At 41.7% G+C, this 25,302-nt stretch overlaps 2 protein-coding genes across 2 annotated transcripts; both read right to left on the reverse strand.

Moving 5' to 3' along the window:
• Positions 1–5,524: 5,524 nt before the first annotated feature.
• Positions 5,525–9,617, reverse strand: LOC117474543 (D(1) dopamine receptor-like). Its single transcript, XM_034120380.1, has one exon. The coding sequence runs from the start codon at positions 9,440–9,442 to the stop codon at positions 8,072–8,074; it is 1,371 nt and encodes a 456-aa protein (XP_033976271.1). The 5' UTR covers positions 9,443–9,617; the 3' UTR covers positions 5,525–8,071.
• A 6,241-nt stretch (positions 9,618–15,858) lies between these two features.
• On the reverse strand, positions 15,859–22,557 carry chrna9a (cholinergic receptor, nicotinic, alpha 9a). Its single transcript, XM_034120302.1, has 7 exons — positions 22,326–22,557; positions 22,031–22,176; positions 19,456–19,610; positions 19,196–19,373; positions 18,355–18,706; positions 17,213–17,787; positions 15,859–17,126 (listed from the first exon to the last, which is right to left on the reverse strand). The coding sequence occupies exons 1-7, from the start codon at positions 22,369–22,371 to the stop codon at positions 16,956–16,958; spliced, it is 1,623 nt and encodes a 540-aa protein (XP_033976193.1). The 5' UTR covers positions 22,372–22,557; the 3' UTR covers positions 15,859–16,955.
• Positions 22,558–25,302: the final 2,745 nt, after the last annotated feature.

The raw sequence follows: 25,302 nt of genomic DNA on the forward strand, positions 1-25,302 counted from the left end.
CTGTTGTTTTTGTATTACTACACTAGACAAGTAAATCACACTTATTATTAGTCAACCTTCTATGTTAAAGGTCCCATGTCATGGCCATTTCTACTGATCATAATTCCATTGTTGAGGTATACTAAAATAGATTTATATTGTGCAATTTTCCAAACTCACATTGGTTTCTCATACAGCATCTCTGTAAAGTATGTGTATTCACCGGTATTCACTCTGTCCTAAACGGCTTGTTGGAGCTCCTGCCCCCACTCCCTGTGAGCCCAGTGTGCTCTGATTGGTCGGGACGTTGCGAGGCTCGCTGCTCAGTGAGCTGGCTTACTGGTGTGGTTTCCGGGTCGGCGATACAGCGGGACAACGGGAAACTCATCCTGAGCTCACACAAACACTCACAGCCGAATTAAAAACAATAAGTGTGGCTTGATATTGAGTAAGAAAAAAGTTTATAAACGCTGTGAGAATGGGTCTGCGGAGAGCATTTCTCCGCGATCCCAACTCGTCTATTACCAACCAGGGAGCTCTATGCAGGTCAATGGGACTCCATGTTAGTTGAAAATGTACTCTAAAGGTCCTGGTGTGTGAGGAGCTCCACGGATTGGTCCATTTTGGTCATGCGGTTCCCGGAAGAAACAAATGGAAAAAGAGAAATCTCCAACGAAGCGTTCTGGGGCAGCATAGACAGGTCTTTTCTGTGTTAGAGTTTTACTCGCTACAGGGTGTACTTTGAGGGTTTGTGACTCTGCAGACCGTTTACATGCATAAAAACCTTCATAACACACAAGGGGACGGGTAATAACCAGAAAAGCATGACATGGGACCTTTAAAGGAATATTTTTACGAAATAATCAGTGGATTTTAATTGAAAACTCTTGGACTCCATGTCATTTGGCCCAGTTACTCCAAATCTATGCAGTATTTTATTGTAATACTTAAGTGAAGAGGTATTCTTATATTTGATAGTAGTTTTATTTATTCAAACACACACACACACACACACACACACACACACACACATCTCTCCTTTTCCTCTCTCAGTGTTGTCTGGTTAGCTAATGTCATCTGACCTAGTTAACTTTTCTGCCAGAGAAATTTAAATTCATTTAATTGAATTCATACACTAAATATAACATTAACAAACATGTGTGGTGTTCAATTCTTTAACATGTTCTGATTTGTGTCAAACATATAAAGTAACTCTTAGCTCAAAGACATGATTGTACAAATGTGTTCTTTATATGTCAGTAATCTCGCAGACACCAGGGACCTCTCCCTGTATTAGGGACCAGGATTACTGCTTAATACAAAGCAATGACCTGATCCCATGTCCCCAAAGAGACTGATGGAGATTATAGGTATTTTTGACAAAAAGACTTCCTAAACTGGATCATAGGGAAAAAAGGCAGTATGTGAGATGTCATAGCAAATACATCAGTCAAAATCCACAACATATAGAGGTTTTATTCGACAAAATATTTATATTATTTGTTTTATGTTATACTTTTATTTTAAAAGGTCAGTGCTTACAAAATCTTAACCTCTGATTTAATCAGTTTAGGCGTACAAACTGCTTTGTTGAATAAAAGTGTAATTTGAATGGTTTGATCCTCTAACAGGTTTTTTATTAGAAGTCTAGAGGTACAAATAGTTACTGATGTAAACACAAGACACATTCAAATGTAACATAGTTCACTTTCTGGGACTGGTCTTCTATGAAATTAAGTGCATCGTTCATTTTTAGTAATAGTAAAAAAATAAACGATTATTTTAAAGAAGTATTTTCACCCAGCTATGAATGGGTGTAAGAGTGGGTAGTCGATAATCCTCATTAGTTCCTTTTTTTAGATACATTTGTACATCATCATATAGTTATTTTAACCCAAAACATGACCGTTCTTTGACACTTTTCAAGCCTATCCAAGCATTGATCAACATCCTTGTGAGCAATGGGTACAAGCAGGGTTCGAGTTATGTGGGAGCCAATGGGAGCTGAGCTCCCATAAGGAGGGGTCTGAGCTCCCACGGACGCAGTGAAATCATACATCTGTGGGGGTCGCTAATACATTACCAACAACCATTATTTTAATCACAAATAATGCATGTGTCAATGTAATGAGTATTATTGAAAAGAAAAACATGTTTTCCAAAAGAACAACGCATCTCTTGAATAACAATATGCCTGCACTGCACCTCTTGCACAATCTATGCCTGTGAGTGTGCTGCGCGAGCCGAGATCATGTGTGTGTGCGTAGTTGAACCTTTTCATACAGGGCCGTGGTAAGTAGGGGTGCTGAGGGTGCTTGCAGCACCCCCTGATGGAGGACAGGGAATCTGCACGTCCACAAGATTAAATGGAAATATAATACAAATATAATACAAAAAAAAAAAAATGTCGGCCTTGATGTTCACATTCATAATTAAGTAAAGATAACACCCTTTTCACCCCGGTTACATTTTCCATGTGCCCTGAGAGGCTCAGTGAGGTAAAGGACTCTGAGTGTTTAGATAGTTCACTTTAGTCTAAGTTATCACAGTGTGTCTCAAACGGTTTTATCACAATTTATGTAAACAAATATTTCCAAGGCACACCTTTATAATTATTAGGATAAATAAAAACAGGTTTGAAATCATTCCAATGTATACTATAGGACAGTAAACCAACAATATCCTTTAAAACTGGAGAGATTAAAAAATATGGATAAATAAATAAATAAATGTTAACTGGTAAAATAAGATATAAATGAACCAGCAAAAATCTTGCCTAGGGCAGCAAATTGGTCAGAACCGGCCCTGGTGTCATCCCCACAGCACCCCCCATTCGAAACATGTTCCCGCGGCTATGTACAACAATACGCCCAAGCTGCCCCTCCTTAAAAAAAATGACAGCTCGTATCTACCTCATTGTTTTGTTTTTAGAAAAACAAAAACTAGGTGTGTCTTGTTCTTGTTCTATCAGATGTTTAATGATTCAACATGTGTTTACACTTTCCTGTTTAGATTCTGCCTCGTGTTTGTTCTCATTGGGCCGTATGGAACAACATGTTCTATTCCAATGCTCAATTGCTCTAGGTCGGATTTCCTACTAACGTAATAGACACTTTGGACATTTATTAATCCTAGTAGATTGTGAGTCATCACTAGGCAAGGCGAGGCAAGTTTATTTATATAGCACCTTTCAACACAAAGCAATTCAAAGTGCTGTACACAAATATAAGACAATAAGATCCAACAACACTAACATGTGTAGTCAAATTTGTCTGAAAATGATTTAGAAATGTTGCTTCATTTGGATGGAAAATTTGCGAGGCGAAAATGTACCTCACTCTTAGTTTATGAAATCATCAACTCACTATATAAAAAAATGAAAATTGGCATCAACAGCACGAAAACAAAACCGGTTGCAACCATGTTGTCAAAGTAGCAGCAAAAAGAGCCAATGTGATGTACTGCCCGCTTGTTTGTTTGAGAGCTTGAACAACTACTGACAAGTGAAGAAATGCATGGATGAAATGTTGATGTGTGGTTCAGTTGCCTCTATATGCATTGAATACAAACTGATGATTATTTGCGATGCATTTATGTGAAGCAGTATTTTATTGGTGTTGCTGGTTAAGATAAGTATGATGTAACTATTTTATAGACTAATATGTAGCTTTATCAATAATGCCGTGCCCCTTTTTTTAAGCTATTTGTTTTGAATGTATAGTAGTGAAGTGGGAGTTTAAACTAACAGAGATTTATGCCCGGGCAGCCGAAAATATGTTTTGTGTGCACACTTTTGGGCCTTTGGGGACTCCGTAGAATCACCGCAGACAATTACATTTCAGGAAGTTACTTTGAAACTTGCATGTAAAGTTTCACGCTATGTTTTGCTAAATGAAAGTTAAAACGTTTCACTATCACTCATATCACTTTGTCTGATCTCTCTCTCTCTCTCTCTCTCTCTCTCTCTCTCTCTCTCTCTCTCTCTCTCTCTCTCTCTCTCTCTCTCTCTCTCTCTCTCACTCTCTCGCCCTGTAATGAGTTGATTCAACTTCTTAATGTCAGTCTAAATAATACAATTATGTTGGTGCATCATGGCATGTGGCTCATTAAAAAAAAGTACAGCTATTATCTACCTCTTGTATAACTGGTCGGCCCCACCTGCATTAGCACAATGGACGAAACAAATACATTAAAGTAAAACCACTTTCCAGCAGTCAGCAGCACATTGTAAAAGCTGTTGATACAACTGTTCACATTCATAATTAAGTAAAGATAACACCCTTTTCACCCCGGTTACATTTTTCCATTTGCCCTGAGAGGCTCAGTGAGGTAAAGGACTCTGAGTGTTTAGATAGTTCACTTTAGTCTAAGTTATCTCAGTGTGTCTCAAACGGTTTTATCACAATTTATGTAAACAAATATTTCCAAGGCACACCTTTATAATTATTACGATAAATAAAAACAGGTTTGAAATCATTCCAATGTCATTTCATTTCATTTCAAACCTTTATTTAACCAGATTGGTCCCATTGAGATCATAGATCTCTTTTTCAAGGGAGACCTGCAGCATATAGGTTCTACATGAAACATAAAACATTAAAGGACATCATACATTATATTTACAGGATACATTTACATAGTTATAGACATTTACAAGTACCCATAGTATCAACGAGCATTTCATTTAGCCTAGCTTTAAAAACATGCAGAGGAATGAGATTGCTCAGTTTCAATTCTTGCTGAAGATTGTTCCAAGCAAGTGGAGCTGCGCACATAAAAGCTGTCTTACCTAAGACAGTCCTTGCTCTTGGCACATGTATACTATGGGACAGTAAACCAACAATATCCTTTAAAACTGGAGAGATTAAAAAATATGGATGAATAAATAAATGTTAACTGATAAAATAAGATATAAATGAACCAGCAAAAATCTTGCCTAGGGCAGCAAATTGGTCAGAACCGGCCCTGGTGTCATCCCCACAGCACCCCCCCATTTGAAACATGTTCCCACGGCTATGTTTTCATATTTAAGTTTGTAGCGAGTAGAGGGCTGCTGGCAGGCCCAGACTGGCCATCGGGAGGGCCGGGAGGTTTCCCGATGGCCTTAATGTAGGCTATTGTGAACGCAATGCTGCGCAAATGTGGGTTTGCCTCACACAGGGTGACTGTCTGTCTACATGATGTGGCATCTGTTTCATATGGGTGTTTCCATAGATCTAGTCTCTTTATTTTCCCCTCAAAATGCACCAGATTGATGCATTTAACTCCAAAATTAAAAAAATATCTTACCAGGGGGGGCATGCCCCCGGACCCCCCTAGAGGATTTGAGGTCCACCCCCAAAATATGTTCACATGGATAGGTTCCCAAATACATTTGCAATTTTTTTTAAATAGTAACCCCTGTCCATATGTTTATTGGTGTGTGTGTGTGTGTGTGTGTGTGTGTGTGTGTGTGTGTGTGTGTGTGGTGTGTGTGTGTGTGTGTGTGTGTGTGTGTGTGTGTGTGTGTGTGTGTGTGTGTGTGTGTGTGTCTGTGTGTGTTTGAGTTTGAGTGTGTGTGCGCGTTAGTTTCAAAGACCCCCATAGAGCTCAGTTTATAACTCGAACCCTGGGTACAAGCACTTCCTGATCTGTCGCAAATATCAGCAGGATGTCAGGTTCCATTAGGTTCAGGCACATTAACAATACGCGGTTCGGTTAAAAATAACTTCTTTACCATGGTTTAAGGAACGGCCACAAAATGTTGACTGTCTGTATTTAACCAGACACCAAGAATGGTCCCTAACGTTTCGTTGAGCCAACCCTTCCAATCACCCAATCCTCCTCCCACTGTAAATGTAATGGCTCTATAACTGCTTCAGACAAAATCACAATATTCCTACAGTTGCTTCAGGGCTTTGTCACTTGAATGTAAATCTGTTGTTTTTTGGGTATTTGCTGACTGGACAGATGGTTTCTTCGACGGAGAGTCTAGAATAGTTTTTATGTTACACAGTTCTGGTTACAAAGTCTTGAGTATGAGTAAAGCGTTCAGAAACTGTTGTTTTGAAAACCCATATGGAGAGGCCTCAGAGCAATAGTTACTATACCTTTGCAGGATGAAACGTAAAGTAGTCTTTCTTTCTTTCTCTCTCTTCTCTCTGGCCTGCCTGCAGCCTTGAGGGCTCATTCAAGGTGGGCAGGTGTGATCCATTAAAAGTTGCTCTAAGCGAACACACACAGCCCCCCTTGATGAAGTGAGCTCCTGTTTGGGTGACATAATAATGCTATGGAGGATGAATGAAACAAGGAGAGCCATAAGAGAGTCCATCTTAATTATGTAATCACCTTAACATTCTTCAGAGAAACGTCTCACATCTCTCTGAACTGCACTTCAGTCACACCTGTATTGACTTGTTCACTCAGTAACTCTTGTTGAACTGTAATTCCGAGACACATTTAAAAAAAAAAAAGCATTTGACCTATTAATCCTCTTGAGTATATGGTACCTATTCATACATACAGATGGAGGCGCCTACAGCTGTTGGATGTCCTATGTAGGTTAAAAGCCCATTACAACCGGAATACCTAAAGGCTTCACAACCCTCTGCAAATAGTAATACAGTGTATACCTTCTCTTTGTTTTCTCAGTCCTGTGTAGTCATAAACACAGACATGTTATCCCAGGTGCATGCAAGAGATAATACATGTGACTGATCCATGTGCTGTACTTTAAAGTGATAGTTTGATATTCTTGGGAAATAGGGTTATTCTATCACTTGAAAAGAGTAGGTTAAGAAGATTTGTAATGCTAGACGTTAAATATGGAGCCAGTTGAGCTTAGGGGGAAGAGCTAGCCCTGCTCTGTCCAAAGGCAACAGGAAACCAAAACACTTTGCAGTAGCTCTGAAGCTCAGAAGTGTGTTTTAATATTTCTTAGTTGGGAGTAATGTTAACTCTGTTGGTGTCCTGATAACTGGCCAAGTTTATTACAGTGAGTCCCTGTAAAACTATACTTAGGTAATTGTACTCATTAAAGAAAAAAAGTATTTGTGTTAAACCATAAACTAACCAGAGCTTGCTTACATCATATTTAACGGACGGACATGAAAGTGATTTCATTTAAACCAACAAAATATTTGCAGCTCAGAATAGAATCATAATTCCCTCGGCTCCATTAACACGTGTGAATCATTGAGGCTGAATCCTAACACACACTTTCATTTTCAGCACTAACAAGGAAGTCTCATTAAACAAAAATGAACAGATGTTAATCTGCAGAGAGTTCATCACACAGCATGGTCGTCAGTGTAAAAGCTTCTGTGTGTTCTCCCTGGTTGTGCCATTTTTCACAGGAACAACCTTTACAAATTATTCATGTTTGTTTCTTTCAGGGGAGAGGGGGGGAACAGAGTGCACAGCATCCATACACGATGCACAGCTGATGGGTGCAAATGTGAGTCCGTTACATAATCCCATTTCTACAGATTCAGATAAATCCTGACCTCTGAAAGCTTTCTTTACATGGTGGGGAAAGGCCTTGAATGGAAGCCACAATGCAACAATAACCATCTTCACTGGTCAAGCTGGAGTGCTTTTCCAACAAAATGGGTGACCTATTTCAAATGGTTTAAGTTTACAAGTATCTTTAAATTGTCTCTTAAATGCTAATGGCCTTATTTTATTTACCCAGATCGGAACCTGTCTGTTTGTTGTGCTGAGGTAAATGTGAAGCAGTCCTTCCGCTGAAATGAAATGTAACACTGAATTGTTGCAAGCTCACAAATGTGATAATGCGTTTTACAAAGCCTGTTGGGTAAACATCCTCCATGTGAACTAAGCTTTGCTATAGAGGCCTACCGGACGAAAGGAGGTTACTCATACATCACCTGTTTCTGCATGGTAAAATTGTGGATAATGGGGGATTTAAAAAAATAATAATTATGAAACAATTTTGTCTAGTTTATTTAGTTTCACATGGATGTTTGTTTGGATGACCAGGAGTAAATTTACTTTGCTTCAATGTCTCTTATCTACTTCAGCAGGGGTTGGATGTTCACACTATCTTCCTTCTTTGCATATTGTTCCTGCTCCCTGACCCCGCTCATTTCACTTATATCGGTATCTGCGTCAGTCTGTGGTTGTCTTTACTTTCTACAGTGTCCATCACCTGCTCAGAGGTGGTTCCTCTGTGATATAACAGGGTCACCGTTGTGTTCCCGCTGTCCTTGCTGCCCCTGGTCTTCACGGCACAGTAGACTTCCTGGTTCATGTTCAGCGGGCTCTCCGGCTTCAGGTGTCCGGCCTCGTTGCTCGCCATCACCGTCTCCACCGCCGCGCTCATCTTGGGGCAGCAGCCTTGTCCGCGGAGGCGCAACAGGCGAAAAAAGGCGTCTCTGAAGTCCGCGTTAAAGGCATAGATGACCGGGTTAAGGGACGAATTGCTCCAGCCGATCCACACGAAGACGTCGAAGGTTTTCTCACTGACGCAGTAAGGGCCCCGCAGCGCCACAGGCTCCTCTGGTCCGGGACAGAAGGGCAGAGCGCAGTTCAGGATAAAAAACGGTAACCAGCAGCAAACAAAAACCCCCATGATGATGCTCAGAGTTTTGAGGACTTTTGTCTCTTTTCTGATGGAGACTTTGAGCTCCCGGTGAGACCGATTAGGGGGCTGAGCATCAGGATGGTGATTGATAGGAGACTGATATGAGTTGGCACCGACTTCAGTGCACAGGTGAGAACAAAGTTCGGGTACGTCCAAGTGACAACTCTGTGCGTGCTCCGCTGCACGCTCTAGGGAGGAAATCATCCGGATCTGCAGCTGGGCTATCCGGTAGATGCGCGTGTATGTGACAATCATAATAAACACGGGGATGTAGAAGCTGATGAGGGAGGAGGAGATGGCGTAAGTCCGGCTCAGGCTGGAGTCACATCTCCCATGAACACCCTCAGCGTTAAGTGCAAAAGCCTCCCCAGCCGGATCACCTATCTCCGCACGGTGCCAGTCCAGCTGCACGGGGACAAAGGAGATTATCACTGACACAGTCCAGGTCACTGCGATCATCACAGAGGCCAGCATCTTGTTCATGCGCCTCTCGTAAAGGAAAGGGCTGGAGATGGCCCAGTATCGGTCCACGCTAATGAGGCACAGGTTGAGGATGGAGGCCGTGGAGCACATGATGTCGCAGGCCAGCCAGGGCTTACAGAACCCTCCAAACGGCCAGAAACCAGCCACCTCAGCCACTGCTTTCCACGGCATCACCAGCACGGCGACTAGGAGGTCCGATAGAGCCAGGGACACGATGAAGATGTTGGTTACCTTGGCGCGCAAGTGGCGGAAGCGATAAACGGCTGCGCACACCGTTAAATTGCCGAAAAGCGTCCAAATTATAAGCAGCGTCAGGAGGGAGCCGGTCAAAGCTCGGAGCGCCGGTAAATCCTCCCGGCTACCATCTCCTAATGCCAAGCCGGTTGTGTTATTCATTGCCTGGTCCCGTGTTCGGTCATATTTCAAACTTAAAAACTATAAATCCACCCATGCTCGGTATTAACAGAAAAAAACAAACGAATCAATTAGAGTGGAGAGCGCGCATCCTGCTCCAGCCAGTCTGCTCTTTGCTGCTGCTCCGAGCGCAGAGATGTGCGGGACCACAGGCATCACCAGCTGGCAGCTGTACTCACTGCTGAGTGCACAGCAAAGACGCGCAGCGAGGAGAGAACTTTCACATTATCTTTACTTTCTTTGAGCGTCACTGTTTCATATTACCTCTATTTTTCCAAATATGTTCCAAGTCACTTTCCCACTCAATAGGTGCCATTAGTGGCTCTATTGTGATTTAGGACTGAGCACTGCAATGAAAGGCACATACAGTAAAAGCACAGGCACATAAATCCAAAAGAAAATGTAATTAAATAGAATTCGATAAGAGTGAAATAAAGGAATTAAATCACGAAAATACATATTATAAATAGAAAATGAATAAGACTAGAATGGGATAAACCAAGGTAGAGCAAATCCATCAGGTTCATAATTACCTATGCTATGTGTTATATGTGTATAGACTTATTTTTATTTCCTTGTATTCATTTCACTGGACCCACTTCCTGACCTTGTTTTTGTGGATATAACAATGACCTAAATCCTGTTTTGCATTATAAACTGCTTGCCATACAGTTATTTGTGTTTTTAACTTTCATACTTTTATATTTCTATAAACAACTTTGTATTGGCCTTTTCTCATTAATTAACCCAACCATCCGAAGGAACAGAAACAATTAAACATATTCAACACATAATACACAAAACATATACAATGACGTGCATGAGTCCTGTATCTATTGCCATGGTGGTGACTCCATTGCTTTTAAGTCTGATATTTGAGCATGTTATACTCAGTCTCTGTTTTACAGGCATATGTAATAGAGAACTGTGATTTTTTTGAAGAAAAGGGGAATGAATACACTTGATAAGACTTAACATGTTTCTGTAGAAAAAATGTCTGAGTCATGAATAATTTTTAATGTTAACGTACAAATCTGCCTACATGCAAAATTGTCAGTACATTATTGCACATCATAATCTACCCCGGCGTTTTGAGCAGACATTTTTCAACCAAGGCTGTCATCATCATCAAAGTACCCACATCCCCTCCATTTGACATGGCAGGGGATTTGAACACTAACAGCAGTAAGTGGTGTAAAGTAACTAAGTATATTTACTCAAATTTTGAGGGACTTGTACATTACTTTAGTATTTCAATAGTTTTGCTACTTTGTAGCCTACTTCCCCACTACAATTCTGAGTTAAAGGTAGGGTATGTAAGTTTGAGAAACTGGCTCGAGATACACTTTTTGTTATATTCCATGGAATGCTCTTAACATCCCGATAGCAATGGCCGGCTAAAATGATTGGATGGCCTACCTGCCTGTCAGCTTTCCATCTGTGCACAAACTTATCTCGTGTCCTCATTGGTCATGTGCACGTTCATGTGTGTTGGAGGAGGGGCTCTGTAAGGAAGTGGCAGATTTTCTCCGGTCGTGTATTTTCAAATTCTAGCGATCTCGAGCCGGTTTCTCAAACTTACATACCCTACCTTTAAATAGTGTAATTTTATTCCACTACATTTAGTTATTACCTTTAGTTACTTGCAGATTTTGATTAATGATATGACATTTTATCACTTAAAGGGGACCTATCATGCAAAATGCACTTTTGTACGTCTTTTATACATGAATATGTGTCCCCGGTGTTCCAAGGAACTCACCAAGTGTCAGAAAACACAACCCTCTCTATTTTCCTCCATACCCAAATCTCTAAAAAAGGGGCTGCAACGGATCTGATACAGACTGATCCAGATTTGAACACTTCTATGTCGTCACAGAAGTGGCGCTACGGCTATTGGGCCATCTCTCCACCTATCAGGGGAATGTGGGGTTGTGCTACGGCCGGCCATTGCTGCTCGAAAGCGCTGGAGACGCTGTAGTACATATGCCAGGCCTGTAAGTGGCGCTGTAGTCTGCCACAAAAGCAGCGAAGAAGACTTGGTAACCATGGTTACCCTTCTGTTTATTCTCCGCTGTGGCTTTTTTTCTCCCTCCCCGAGGCAAGCGTTTGCTCCCGCTGCTTTAATTCAATGCAATCCCTCCCCGTTGAGGCAAGCACTGTAATTCTCTCTGGTTAGTCCACCAGCAGATGACAAACACCCACCTCTCCGCCTCTTCCAAGGAACGAGGGGACCGTGCGGCAGAGTTTCAGTTTCAGTTTCTTTCGCCGGTCAAGATGTCCGTTAAAGTTTAAATCTTCCGGACAAAATTAGAAAAGTGCCGGTCAAAGGTCTTCTTTGTTATTTATTGAGCTTTAAAACAAATGAATAACGACTCTATAGGCCTATAATAATATAATAAAACCATAGACTGTATATATAAATTAAACACGGAGGACGGAGATCTTTTTTTCTCCCCCTCCTGACTTGATCAGAGCATGGCTACCCTCTCCTGCAGGGGGGCGTGGTCTCACAGAATCAGCCCCCAGCAAACAGCACATAGAGCGAAATGAGGCATGGCTAAAATGCATGATCTGTTTGGTATTTTGAAAACAGAAACGTATAAATATACCTTATATAGGTATGGCCCTACAATATATCATTTAAATATAGCATGATAGGTCCACTTTAAATAAGACTTTAGTTTCAACTGGAGTAAATTACTAAACAACCCTGCAATATAGAAAGTTCAGTCAGACAACTCACGTGTTTTTTAATATGTTAATTAGAAGCAGCATATAGTTTGAGTTTGGCGTCTAGGCTCAGCCTCATTACTCCACAGATGTACATAGAACATTGAGTGATGATTAGATAACTATCCCCCAGAGCCTACAGGTGGAAGCTGGGGTGGTGGTGGGGCAGGCGAGCAGCAGCACGTGAAACACAGCAGCAGGAACATGAACGCAGCAGTAGCAAGTGCACAGCAGTGGCAGCAGCAGCATTAACGAGGCAGAGGCAGGCAGATCTGGCAGTTTATAGAGCGGCAAGTTAAGGAGAATGTGTTTGATTGGTTGTAAGAGGGACGATCGCGTCACGTGTTAATGTATTGGTGCTCGAGTTGACTGCCTGAACTAGCTTGCAGGCTTCGCTCCATTAATTAAAATTAGCTTGCCTTTGTCAGCTTTGATAACACCTAAATGCATCAAGAATTATGATCAAACATATAATGTATTATTCGGAATTGGGCCAATTTGTATAATTAGTACTTTTACTTTTGGTACTTTGAATACATGATTTTTTATGCCAATATTTTTTACTTTGACTTGAGTAACATTTTGAGTGCAGGACTTTTACTTTTAACAGAGTATTCTGGCACTTCTAGTTTTACTTAAGTACAAGATATGAGTACTTCTCCCACCTCTGACAGTAGTCTACCACTGAAGAGAAGACATGAAAACTGGAGGCAGAGCATTGACTGGTGAGGTGTCTCATGTTGTCAGCGCCATCGTGTGGATCATGGACACAGAGTTGCTGAGTGACGCTTGCTCTCAGCCTCCTGATTGGCTCTTCAATGTACTTTTACAGAGAACAGATGAAATTAATCACATCTATTATGCTGTCCACCAGAGCAGGGAATAGGGGTATTTTAGATGGTTGGCATGTCTCTCAGTGGTGTATATATACTGAAATCCCCCTTTGTTCCTCATTACCTTGGAACTAAAGTTGTTGTGACAGCCTGATGTACCAATGTTCCCCTCAATGATTCAACGAGGCAACAACCCCAACGTCTTCAGAGACACGGTGCAGAACGAAGCGGGCGATCTACAGATGATCCCTCATTTCAATATCTGTTCCCAATACAGTTTGGTTAATCATAATGTGTTTGGTTGTATTCTAAACAGTTAATACTTAATCATCACTAGTTATTAGAGATTTTTTGTTTATAATGTTTTATTTTTGTGTAAATATAAAACCCCATTTCTTTAAACAACTCCTGTGTCCAGTTGCCTTACTGCTTGGTCCCTATATAATATTCAAAGAGCCACGTATTCAAATGCATTTTTATGTATAATGAAGAATCAGAGAAAATACTAACTTTCAACAAGCATTTGCCAGTGGGCCAGAAATGCTTGTCCACATTAAAAAGTGATGTGGCCTCCTATCTGCTGGAGGTGCAAATAAGCAAATATTTCCATATCAAATTAAAAGGTGATGATTTGTTCAACTGAAAACCTTTTTCAGATTTGAAGAAATATTGCACTTTACATATATTTACAGTTCTAGTTTCAGTTTAAACAATCAATTACATTTTGACAATTTATTATAGGTTAAGCTTCCTAGCAACACATAAAGTAATTTAAATGAGCCCCACCTTTATCAGCTGCAACATTACAGTGATGAACATATTTTTGCGTAAATACATTTAATCTATTAATCTATGGTTTCAGATTAACAAATGTTTTTGCATCACTGCTTCTCTACATGTGACCTTTAGACAGCATTGTTCAGACAACATATTGTGACAGTGCACTCTAAATGTAATGCCCCTCATCCCACTTCCTTTCGGTCTCTCTCTCTCACACATACACACACACACACACACACATTTGCACACACACACACACAAACACACACACAGGACATGCTGCAGTGGATGAAAGCAGACTTGTTGACCGGGAACAGAACCAGATGGCACAGCTGAGTTTGGAGCACTGCTGAGGAACGCTGAAATAGCACTCAAGCAATATTTCATCTTTATTAATGGCAACAGGGTTTTGTTTGAATACAGATTTAGATGATGGACACAGAGGCAGACAGTCCAAAGCAGAGGGCGGGGAGTTGATAATCAGATAATCTCCATCATTTTTTAAAGTTGGTACTATTTTTGGGCATGGTTGACACACTGGAATCAAATCCATTTAGTGGAAATGAAATTGCTTTCATATTAATCTTCTCTATTTCCCTAACTTTAAGTGAATGGATTAATCTAATAACAATAATTCTCACTTCACAAAATAGTGTACTTTTACATTCCTACAAAATGGTGGTATGGTCACACCAATGCATAATAAAGATGCAGTTATAATGAATGTCTTTGTCTTGCAAAAAAAAGAAATCCAATGTAGAAATGTCAACGTTGTTACTGAATACAGCAGAGAGCTCCAACAGTCTCTAACGCTGCATTCAGCCCCAACAGTCCCATTTCTTGTGCATATCCTGTCACAGTTGTCAACGTGCTGTGTTTCTCTGCAGACCTCTTCTTCATCGTCTCAGTGCATGGCTTCTTGTCATACTGCTTTTTCAACGCAGACATTTCTTTGATGCACTTTTCCCTCTCCATCTGCAGGTTCTCCTCCAGCTGTCTTTTAAGGTTTTCTTCTGTCTCTTTTTGTTGCTCACCTTTCATTCTGATGATTTTCAGTTCCTGCTGGAGGGCCAGGGTTCTCCTTTTCTCCGCTCTCATATTCTCCATTTGTATGTCCCTTTCTCTCTGGCTTTCCTTCCTCTCACGTCTGATCAGCGACTCCATTTGACTTTTTGTGTCCTCCTCCTTTTTGCTCTGCTCTTTCAAGCTCATGGTGAGTTTATCCAGCTCTTTCTGAAAAGTGTCTCTCCTCATTTCCTGCCTCTGCCTGCTGGCCTGCTCCTTCTGTATTTGCCGAAATTCCTTCTCTCTCTCTTTCTTTTCATTTTCCTCTCTTTCCTTTTGGATATTCTTCTCCATTGCTCTTCTCATTTTGTCCTCCTGCTGTTCATGGTCCTCAAGCATTTTTGTGACTTTGTCAAGCTGATTATTTTTACTTGATTTGTCTACATAAGGCACTAAACCTTTTTGTATTATTATATTACATCATCACTGCAGCTCTTAGTTGGCCTTATTGTTTGTTATATCCATCACATTCAAATCTTTATTAAAACGTGTTGTGAAGAAACAAATGTGTTACTGATTTAATGTTTTGATCGAAAGAATTTCTTCCAACTATTAATTAATTGTTAAAATGTTACTTAACAATTAGTTTTCAGTGTGTGTGTGTGTGTGTGTGTGTGTGTGTGTGTGTGTGTGTGTGTGTGTGTGTGTGTGTGTGTGTGTGTGTGTGTGTGTGTGTGTGTGTGTTCCCCTCAATCTTGGATTTAATGACTGCATTGATTATGTACCTTTCACTATCCCTGAAAAATGTATATCTGCCCATTCTCACCTTCCTGCTCATGTTTTGATGTTTGATGTTTGATCTGCATGAATTTAATTTAGTTAATACTTTTTGGAAGAAAAAGAAAGATACAATGAAAAGATATTTTACGTTCAAAGGCAGGTTTGGAAAATGTATGCATAACAAATTAGTTTTGTAGCGTAATGCATACTGCTGGTACAGGAAGTGGAGCCATACTTTATATCAAAGTTTTATGTTTTAATGGACCAATAAGCAAAGCATAAGTTATTTAAAAGGTACAGATTATTCACCGTTCACACTCTGGAGGTAGGTTTTAAGATCTGAATATCACATTAAAAGGAGTAAGGGCTCTTTGTAGAATAAAAAAGATAAACATTCTCTCCAATTCTCAACCTCAAATATTCACAACTTATGTAAACGGGTTTTTTTATTTCTAAACAACAAAAACACATAAGACTATTGTCATAACCCTGCAAACAATTCCATGACGATCAATAACGGAGAGGAAGATTGCCCCCATTTTGATCATACGTAAGGTAGATTTTTTAGTGTTTCAAATAATATTTCAACCAAAAAACACATGCATTTGTGCTAGTGTGAGACTGATTAAAATGAAATGTAAACTAAAAATGCATGTGCTTGGGAAGTAGTGAGTGTACGACTGGATAAATGAGACTTGGATTACAGTACATGAGATGGTTTTGTAGTAGTTGAACGCAGTTCCCCTTTACTTCAATTCATCAAGACTTCTTCATGTTTTTGATGATTCTTTCACTGCGGTGGCATGCGAGAAATATGTTTTCTTCATGAAATCAACTTAACACATTTTGAGAAATTGATATACAAATGCAAATGTTGTGTGTAAAGTATTACTTTAATCTGCTGGTGCTCTCATTGTAACTGACTATGGAAAACAGCATCATGTGGTTGCCTAAAACGTAGTGTAAGTAATGCAATGCCTATAGGGTCTGGCTGTTAGCTCATCCATAATAAAGAGTCCAGGCATGTTCAAAGCGAGGCCTGGATCGTCTTACCGCTCCACTGCTCCGTCACACATGCACGCACACCTGAGGTGAACTATCCAAGAGGCTTTGAGGAATTTCTGTGCTTGTGTGCTCGTGTGGTTAAACGGATGATTTGTTTGCAATGACCTTGTCTTCATTAAGTCAAAGCCAAAAACCACAATGACCCTCATACACACATACACACAATGCTGACATATAAAACCGTTCTGATTTGTTGAATTCAAGTAAAAATGAGGTGCCTCTCGAGGAACACTGCGGTACAACAGTGATGTGGGATAAATGTTGTAAGGGCGGAAAAAGGATGATGAGGAAGGAGGCTGTCAGGATGCCTTGGCGATGATGAGGATGCTCATAAGGAAGACCATGACGAAGAAGATCCACATGAAAAACCTATCCATCACCTTGGCGACTTTCTTCCACTCTGCAGCCTTGACACAAGTAGCTCTCTGCTCGCGGAAGCAGTTGGCGATGTACTGGATGTTCTTCACCAACTGATGATGAAACAGATAAGAGAAAGCAATTAAGGAAACTTTAGAAGAAGAGGAGTAATCAGATAAGAGAGGAAATGGAGAAGCACCTGTTTATGTTGGAGGCAGGGGCAGCAGCAGGGGCAGGCCGGGACTTTCTCTGGGGGATAGAGGAGCTGCTCCTTCAGCCCTCCGTTCAGCTGCTGGAGGTTTTGTGGACGAGGAGAAGCCTGGTAGTCCAGCTCGTCCCTCCTGATGTGGTGGTAGCGCTGTGGTGTCTTCCCCTCGCCCCTCTCCAGTCCGGATGTATGGTTGTTGTGGTTGTTATAATGGTGACGGCTATTGTTGGCGTTGCCGTTCGCTTGTACTTTGTGATGCTTGTTGGGGTGAGGCATGGCGTGGCCGTTGCTGTACTGGTGCCGATCGTTGTCGTGATGGTAGTCATGGAGATCGTCATCGCTGGCGGGCTCCTCGGGGTACAGCGGGGTCCTCTCACTCGCTGGAGTCGTGCAGTTCTCCCCCACCTCGTACACAAAGAAGATTTTGGACATGTAGTCTATGATGAGCACCTTTGCCCAGTGAGGAACAGGCTTGGCCTCAGCACCACAGAAATGAATGTTCATGATGAAGATGGTGAGAGAGGTGGAGGCTGTGATCATAGTCATGGTGGCGATGTAGTACTTTCCTAGAGGAGAGGACAAAGAAAGGAAACATTTATGAAGTGGAAATGCAACCCATACAAAACAGATAAATTACCTTATTTGCAGACCAGGTTAAACAATGACATACAGCTTGCTTATTTCATCAGCAATTATCTGGAAAGACATGCTATGGAAATCTGTTGTCTCGTCTTTAAACATAGATGTATCAGCCTAATTAACAGCAAATTCAAAATTGCATAATTGAGTTTTACATAGAAGCCCATTTCCACCAGGAAAAGAAAAAGGATAAAAAAAGAAAATGTTGTTCTCATGACAATGCAACATCATGAAATATGATAAGTCAAAAGTGTGACTTACTCAGTCATAATTATAAGATACAAAGTAAGAATTATGAGACACTAAGACAAAATGTATACTTACAATGCAAAAAATAATGAGATATAAAGTCCAAATAATAGGACGTTGATTAATTTGTGACTTGGTAATAATATATACAAATATTCTATCAATATTGACTTAAAAAAACCAAACATTTAATCTTCTATATTAATAAATAATATATAATGAAATGAAGAGAGTATAATTCACACCTATATAGGGCATGCTCTCTGCAGGTGGCATGCTTTCAGCCACCAACAATTGGAACACAGTGAGCGCCAGCAGCACCGTCACCCCGAGGGAAACCTTCTCCCCCGAGTCCGCCGGCAGGTAGAAGCCCAGCGGGGCCAGGAAGGAGATGAGGAAGCAGGGCAGGAGCAGGTTGAAGATGTAGAAAGAGGAGCGGCGCTTCAGGAGCAGAGTGTATGTGATATCTGTGTAGGGGTCGGAGCAGCAGCCGTACATCATGACGTTCCTCACTGCCGGCATGCCGTGACACTCCCACTCCACGTTCTCCACAAAGTCAGACAGGTCACCGCTGTCCATCCCCAAACTGATGTCCACCTGCGTAGAGGACACGCATTGTGGATATAAGCGCTAATATTATGTACATGTAGAGAAGGTAACTAACAACCATGACCCCTTAGTAATATAGTTTAAAAACAAGAGGTTATTCACTCTTAATGTATCTAACCTTGTCAAGGTCAGAGGAACTGGAGCCAATAACAGTCTAGAGCAAAAGGATGGTACATGATCGGTACACACTACCGTATAAATTATTTTCGGTGTACATTTCCTCACAACATCAGAAAACTGATACATCAGAAGAAAAATGCAAATCCCACAAAAAATCATCCTATTTTCCTTTTTGCTACTTAAAATGTTGAATATCCTAAATCATTAAAAAGAATAGTCATGTCATCATCGAGTTGAATCATAATTTGTATGCATTTAGATCATTCTTAATAAAAGACGTTCTTTAACCCGAAATAATAACTGATTCAAAGAAGAAAGAAGGTCCTTGTCTCAGTCAGCGCCCCTACTCAAACTCACCTGGTTGCCATTGTAGGTCCAGGAGCCGAAGGTGAGTTTGCACTGCTGCCAGTCGAAGGGGAAGTAGGAGACGTCCACCACACATGTGCTCTTTGTGATTGCAGGAGAGTCCCAGATGATCTCTCCATTATATCGCAGCTTTACATTAGTGCTTGATGCACTTGACTCCTCATCTGCCCTACACAGACACACAGAGGCAATGTAGTCAGATATACATACATCTGCATTATGAGTGCACAACAACATTTATCTTTACTGACTTGTTGTAGAGGACGATGTCCGGCTTCCAAACCAGATCGCTGGGTATGTTTATCATCTCAAGGTCATCATAGTCCTCCTTGTCCCACTTCAGGTAGGCGTCATGCCACACCAGCCTGATCCACAGGTATGTGGTTAACACCTGGTTCCTCTCATCCTACACTCACATATAAAAACATTTTGAAAGAGAGAGGGGTAACATTGAAAAGGGATTTTCCTTGAAAAAAATGTTTTTACAGACTGGATGCTGCCAATTCTTACTTTATTGGACATATTCAAGTAATCAAAGTTTAAACCGTACAATTAAATGTTTAGGAAAGGTCTGAATTAAAAGATAAAGTAAGACATACATTACAATACCATGTAAGATTAGAAAGAAAGACATAGATAAAGTATAACAATTGAAAAGTAAGCTATACAATAATCCATCACTTTGCACAAATGCAAAAAGGAAAGGAAAATTTGTAAGTAAATATAAATTAAGCAATCTAAACATACATGAAAAGGAGGAATTGTGTGTGATTGACGAAATAAATAAAATGTATAGAAGGGTACTGCACATAGGTTCAAGTTAAGTTTAAGCAATAATCCAGTGGTCTCAGGAAAACAAGACTGAAGGCAATACTGTTAATACAAACAGTATGAACACACACATTTGCAAATAGATTAGTTTCCAGCTCTTATCCATGAGGAACACTCCATGGATTCACATGTCAAAGTCAATTAATTAGTCGCAGGGAGGATTGTGAAAACCGTCTCCTTCTTCTCTCTGAAGGAGCTTAGTCAAAGACTGATCAAGTGACAACACCCGTGTATCTCAGCTCAGTAACAGGGAATGCAGATATGTAACTGAAAGCTTGAGTTACAAACTAGGGCTGTGGAAACACACCATTAACAAAACACACTATAGAGGTGCATGACTTTTTTTTTTTTTTTTTTGTCAATTTATTGAACATGTCAGAAACAAAACATACAACAATAATAATAATAATAATAATAATAATAATATATATATCATTTTCCTTCTTGTTTTTTCTCACTCATAATAATAATTATAACAAAGTCCAAAAAAATAATAATAAAAAAAAAAAAAAATAATAATAATAATTCTCAAATAGTCTCTGTCATGTTCAACAGGGGCAAGATGTTAAGTCCGAAACCCAATGTTTTTAGATTACCTCTGCTGAATTACTTCAGTTTTTCGCCATCTTTCTTTCGCCTACTTTATGAATCGCAGTCTTGAAACAATGGAGTATAATTTGAAGACTTGGTTGCATTGGTTATACTGTAGCAGTCTAATAACTAACTTAAATTAAAATGTATATTTCTTATCAAAGTTGTGTCAGTCTTCGTATATCTTTGATACATTCTGCTAGAATACTAAATCCTTTTGATTTCTTGTGTTTAATCTTTTTGCAGCCTTCTTATCACAGACAGACTGCCACCCTGCAACAGCCCTGCTGTTAAAAGTTAAATTGGTGAAGGATAAAAACGAGTTCAAATAGTTATTCATGACATCCTGAGAGCAATGAATACATTAAATGCTTTGACAATAAATATATACAAATATTTAATCTGTGGAAGCCGTGGCGCTGTAAAAAGCAAGTCCAATTATCTGCCTTTAAGTTGATCAGAACTAACTTGTAGTATAAATGTGGGTATATGGGTGTTGTCTCTATGATTCGAAAACAGGATAGAAAACTATAAATGACAACAACATATCTTGATCTCTGATATTCCCATTAATCATTTATTTATTCATCCTCTTAAACTCTGAAGCAACCACAGTTAAACCCAGCCGAACAACTCAGGTTCTAGTGTTAACAAATCATCAAATACACAGAAGTTTCAAAAGAGACAATATACATTTGGGGTCTTTATATAAACTGGGTCTTGTACTTAAATATATCAGTCAGTGTATATGTACTACAGCTATAAAGAAGTTTTGGAACCAGAAAGTACACATTCTTCTATTTATATGATGGGATGTCCTTATTTATAAGGCAATCTTGAACTTGATACCTTTATATTTATGAACATCGTAACTATCTGGAAGCTACTGTCTCAGCTCTGCATTTGATATTGAAAATATTCGTACTCCTGTATCTTTACCCAATGTCCATATTAGAATGGGAAAACAGATATAGGTATGCTGCTCCTGCTGTTTGATATTTGTCGCAGACTTATTTGGTGCCTTCAACGATTTTTAAAGACTTTAACATGTTGTAGATGATTTGATAGATATTTTTATCTTGTTTGATCTAGAATATTACAACCTGAGACTTACTTTTTGGTATACTCTTGCTGGGACCTGAAATGTAATTGTTTGTATCTGTTGTTTGTATCTGTGTGTCTGATTTAATTTGCTGCTGCTGATTTGGCCAGGACACTCTTGTAAGGAAGCAATTTAATCTCAAAAGGGGTGTTCTAGTAAAATATAATGTGAAATTGCACACCACAATGGAACAAGTTAAAGACCCATTTAAAGAAATTATTGTTGTTGTTTAAATGGCTGTATATGTTGCTGGGGTGCACATTTAATGATAGCCTACGTACTTGAGTGTGCTCTCTACTCACCATATCTTTGATCTGTGAGAGAGTGATCTGCAGGGAGACATTGAGGGCTGCGTCCGTGTCTTCCACCGGCCTCAGAGCGTTGGAGTAGTCCTCCATCAGGTCAGTCAGTAGTTTGCGGGCATATTGACCCTGAGCCCCGTGGGACACTGAAGGGCAAGAGGAGAGGAGAAGATGAAGACAACAGAGGTCACAATAGAGAAATGTCAGGAAATTGCAGATCCAAGAGTATTAGAGGTCAGAATTGACTTCATGATATTGGTCAGATATTATCATCAAACACACATGCAGAACTGACCTTGTACCAAAAGGCTGATCCAGAGCATCAGCGCTGTCTTCCTCATTTTCAACTAGTCACAATCCGATGGATCAATTATTCAGCAAAGCAGTCTCTGAGACAGCCCAGGTCCAAATCCAGAGCGTCACTTTATTCTGAACTTCATTCTCCCCTGCTGACACTGAGCGAGACCACAGAGAAACTCTCCAAATCTCACATCCTGTCAGAAGCTCTGAATGCTTCGCTAGTTGTTAGTCGCAGTTTTCCTCTCTGTCACTGTCTCTTTGTGTGTGAACGCTGCTCCGGAACTGGACCTGGGGCTATCACACACACACACACACACCACACATCACACACACACACACACACACACACACACACACACACACACACACACACACACACACACACACACACACACACACACACACACACACACACACACACACACACACACACAGGTGCAGTATCACATAGCTCACAGGCACTGTGTGAAATGTGATACTGCAGCCCTATACTTGTGTACATGACCACAACCTGCTGTAGTACACACACACACACACACACACACACACACACACACACACACACACACACACACACACACACACACACACACACACACACACACACACACACACACATGCCTCACACTGCCGTGTGGATCAATAGTAGACAGCGGTGATCCGGGACACACACACACACACACACACACACACACACACACACAGCTAATGACATCTGTCACTCACACACATTCAGTACTGCAACACTTTCTTAACTTTGGTCAGGTCTTTCAAGACAAACAAACAAACACACACAAACAAACATGTCATGACACATGTCATTCACGCTACATGGCAACGAACACGACGCAGATCAAGGATCAGGTTTCAGGATTAAGAGTTGTAGGGCTGTTGTAAATGTAATTTGAAGCGAGGTTTTAGGGATTATGTTGTATATAAAGTTTAAAATATAGTCTTTATGCAGAAACTTTTTCTAAAATATCCCAAAATGCTGCACATTAGTTCACAAATTGAGAGACCAGATAGATCATTCTCAATACTATTATTTTGACTATGATTTGGGTGTGATCATAACATTTCTAGTTTTCTGAATATTCTTGTTATATCTCTCACAGGCTCCGCCCTCTACTGGACTCTATGGGTACTCCCCTTGATCATATCATGCAAGCATTCATCCACTGAGACTTCTATAGACGTAGCCGGCCCCGGGGCGGGCCTACCTGAATGTGCGCGCATCTCACCGCATAAAAAGAGGCCTCGCCTCCTGACTGTCATCCCTTTCTCTTCAGCAAGCAAGAGAACAACTGAGTGAAGAGAGACGGAAAGAGAAAAAAAATGGACTCACCATTATTAGAACAGCGACCCTGCCCTTCGTGCCTGGGCGTCATTGCAGGCGCCGACCTCCACCGCCGCAGTATCGATTGCCTGAGGTCCGACCACGCGGTGGCCAACCTGGGCCCGCTTCCGGCCTGCAACGCCTGCCGTCTGATCCCTCGGCTCAGCCGCCACCAGCGGCTGGAGCAATTAGAGGAGTGTCATGTCTCGCCGGCGGAGGACCCAGAACTCGAGGTGGTGGATATGGAGGAACACGATGAGGGAGTGCCTTTCGTGTTCGCCATGCCAGCGGACCGGACGGGCCCGCTCGTCGGGGAGAGGGACGACGACGACGATGACACCTCGTTGTCTGACACTTCCGGCGACCGCCAGGAAGGCCAGCAGCACAGGTCTGCGCGGCAGGACTTCCCGGCGGGTGATGACTATGGCGGCGGAGCGCGTAGGCTTACCGCTCCCCCCACCGCTGCCACCGAGGCCGGTGAGCCACCTACGTCAGGGCTTCTACGGCCCGGCCCGTCCGGCGCAGCCGGCCTTCGTTTCGCCCCCCCCTGCCAGACATCTGGCGGTGTGTGGAGGCGACGTGGCGACAGCCACTTAGGACGAAGGCTCCAGTGGCAACATGGGTTGGAATCCTCAGGGTGCAGGACCACTCGGACACGGAGTGTCCCGGTGTGCCCCCCCTGGATGAAAGCCTGGCATAGGGCGCGTTACCCACTCTGGGCCAACCTCTCCAGGCTTGGCTCCTGAGGAAAAAAATAGAGCCCCTATCTTGTGAGTTGGGATCTATTTTGTCTTACTTACAGTTATTGGTGGACAGAGGGCTTGCTCATTCCACAGTGAAAGTGTATGCAGCAGCCATCTCGTCCTGCCATGAGGGATTTGACGGCAGGTCAGCCTTTAGTCAGCCACTAATGTTGCGGTTTTTACGGGGGGTCAGGAGGCTGCGCCCAGTAGTGCACGCCTCCGCCCCGCAGTGGGACCTGCCGCTGGTGCTCGAGGCTCTGGTCTCAGAACCATTTGAGCCTCTGGAGCTCTCCTCCCTGAAAGCACTGTCGTGGAAGACAGCATTGCCACTTGCCTTAACGTCAGCCAAGGGAGTGTCCGAGTTAACCGCTCTATCGGTGCACCCGAGTTGCTTGTTGATCCGGGGTGACCGGAGCGGGGCGACACTCAGACCGAACCCCTCTTTTGTGCCCAAGAGCCTAAGGAGTGCGTTCAGGCTTTAATCTTCCACCCCATAGTGGAGCTAGGGAGGATAAATTGCACCTCCTCTGCCCGGTGCGTGCGCTAGCATGTTATGTGGAGCACACGGCTGCCCTTAGACGCACTGAACAGCTGTTTGTGTGCTTCGGGGGCGGGGTGACCGGGAAAGCCCTGTCCAAGAAGGCTGGCTCTGCGAGTGCATTGCACATGCCTACGGACAGGCGGGGAGAGCCTTCCCCACGGGGGTCCGTGCACACTCTACACGAGCTGTGGCTGTGTCAACAGCCTTATTTAACGGCGTGAGTGTGGAGGACATATGCACGGCGGCGTCTTGGTCAACGCCAGGCCCCTTCATAAAGTTTTATCTCTTGGACATGTCTGGCTCCTTTTCATCGTCTGTTCTTGCTGGGGCAACACAGGACTGGTGAGGAGGG

The sequence above is a fragment of the Trematomus bernacchii genome, unplaced genomic scaffold (assembly GCF_902827165.1).
Source record: "Trematomus bernacchii unplaced genomic scaffold, fTreBer1.1, whole genome shotgun sequence".
Taxonomy (NCBI): Eukaryota; Metazoa; Chordata; class Actinopteri; order Perciformes; family Nototheniidae; genus Trematomus; species Trematomus bernacchii.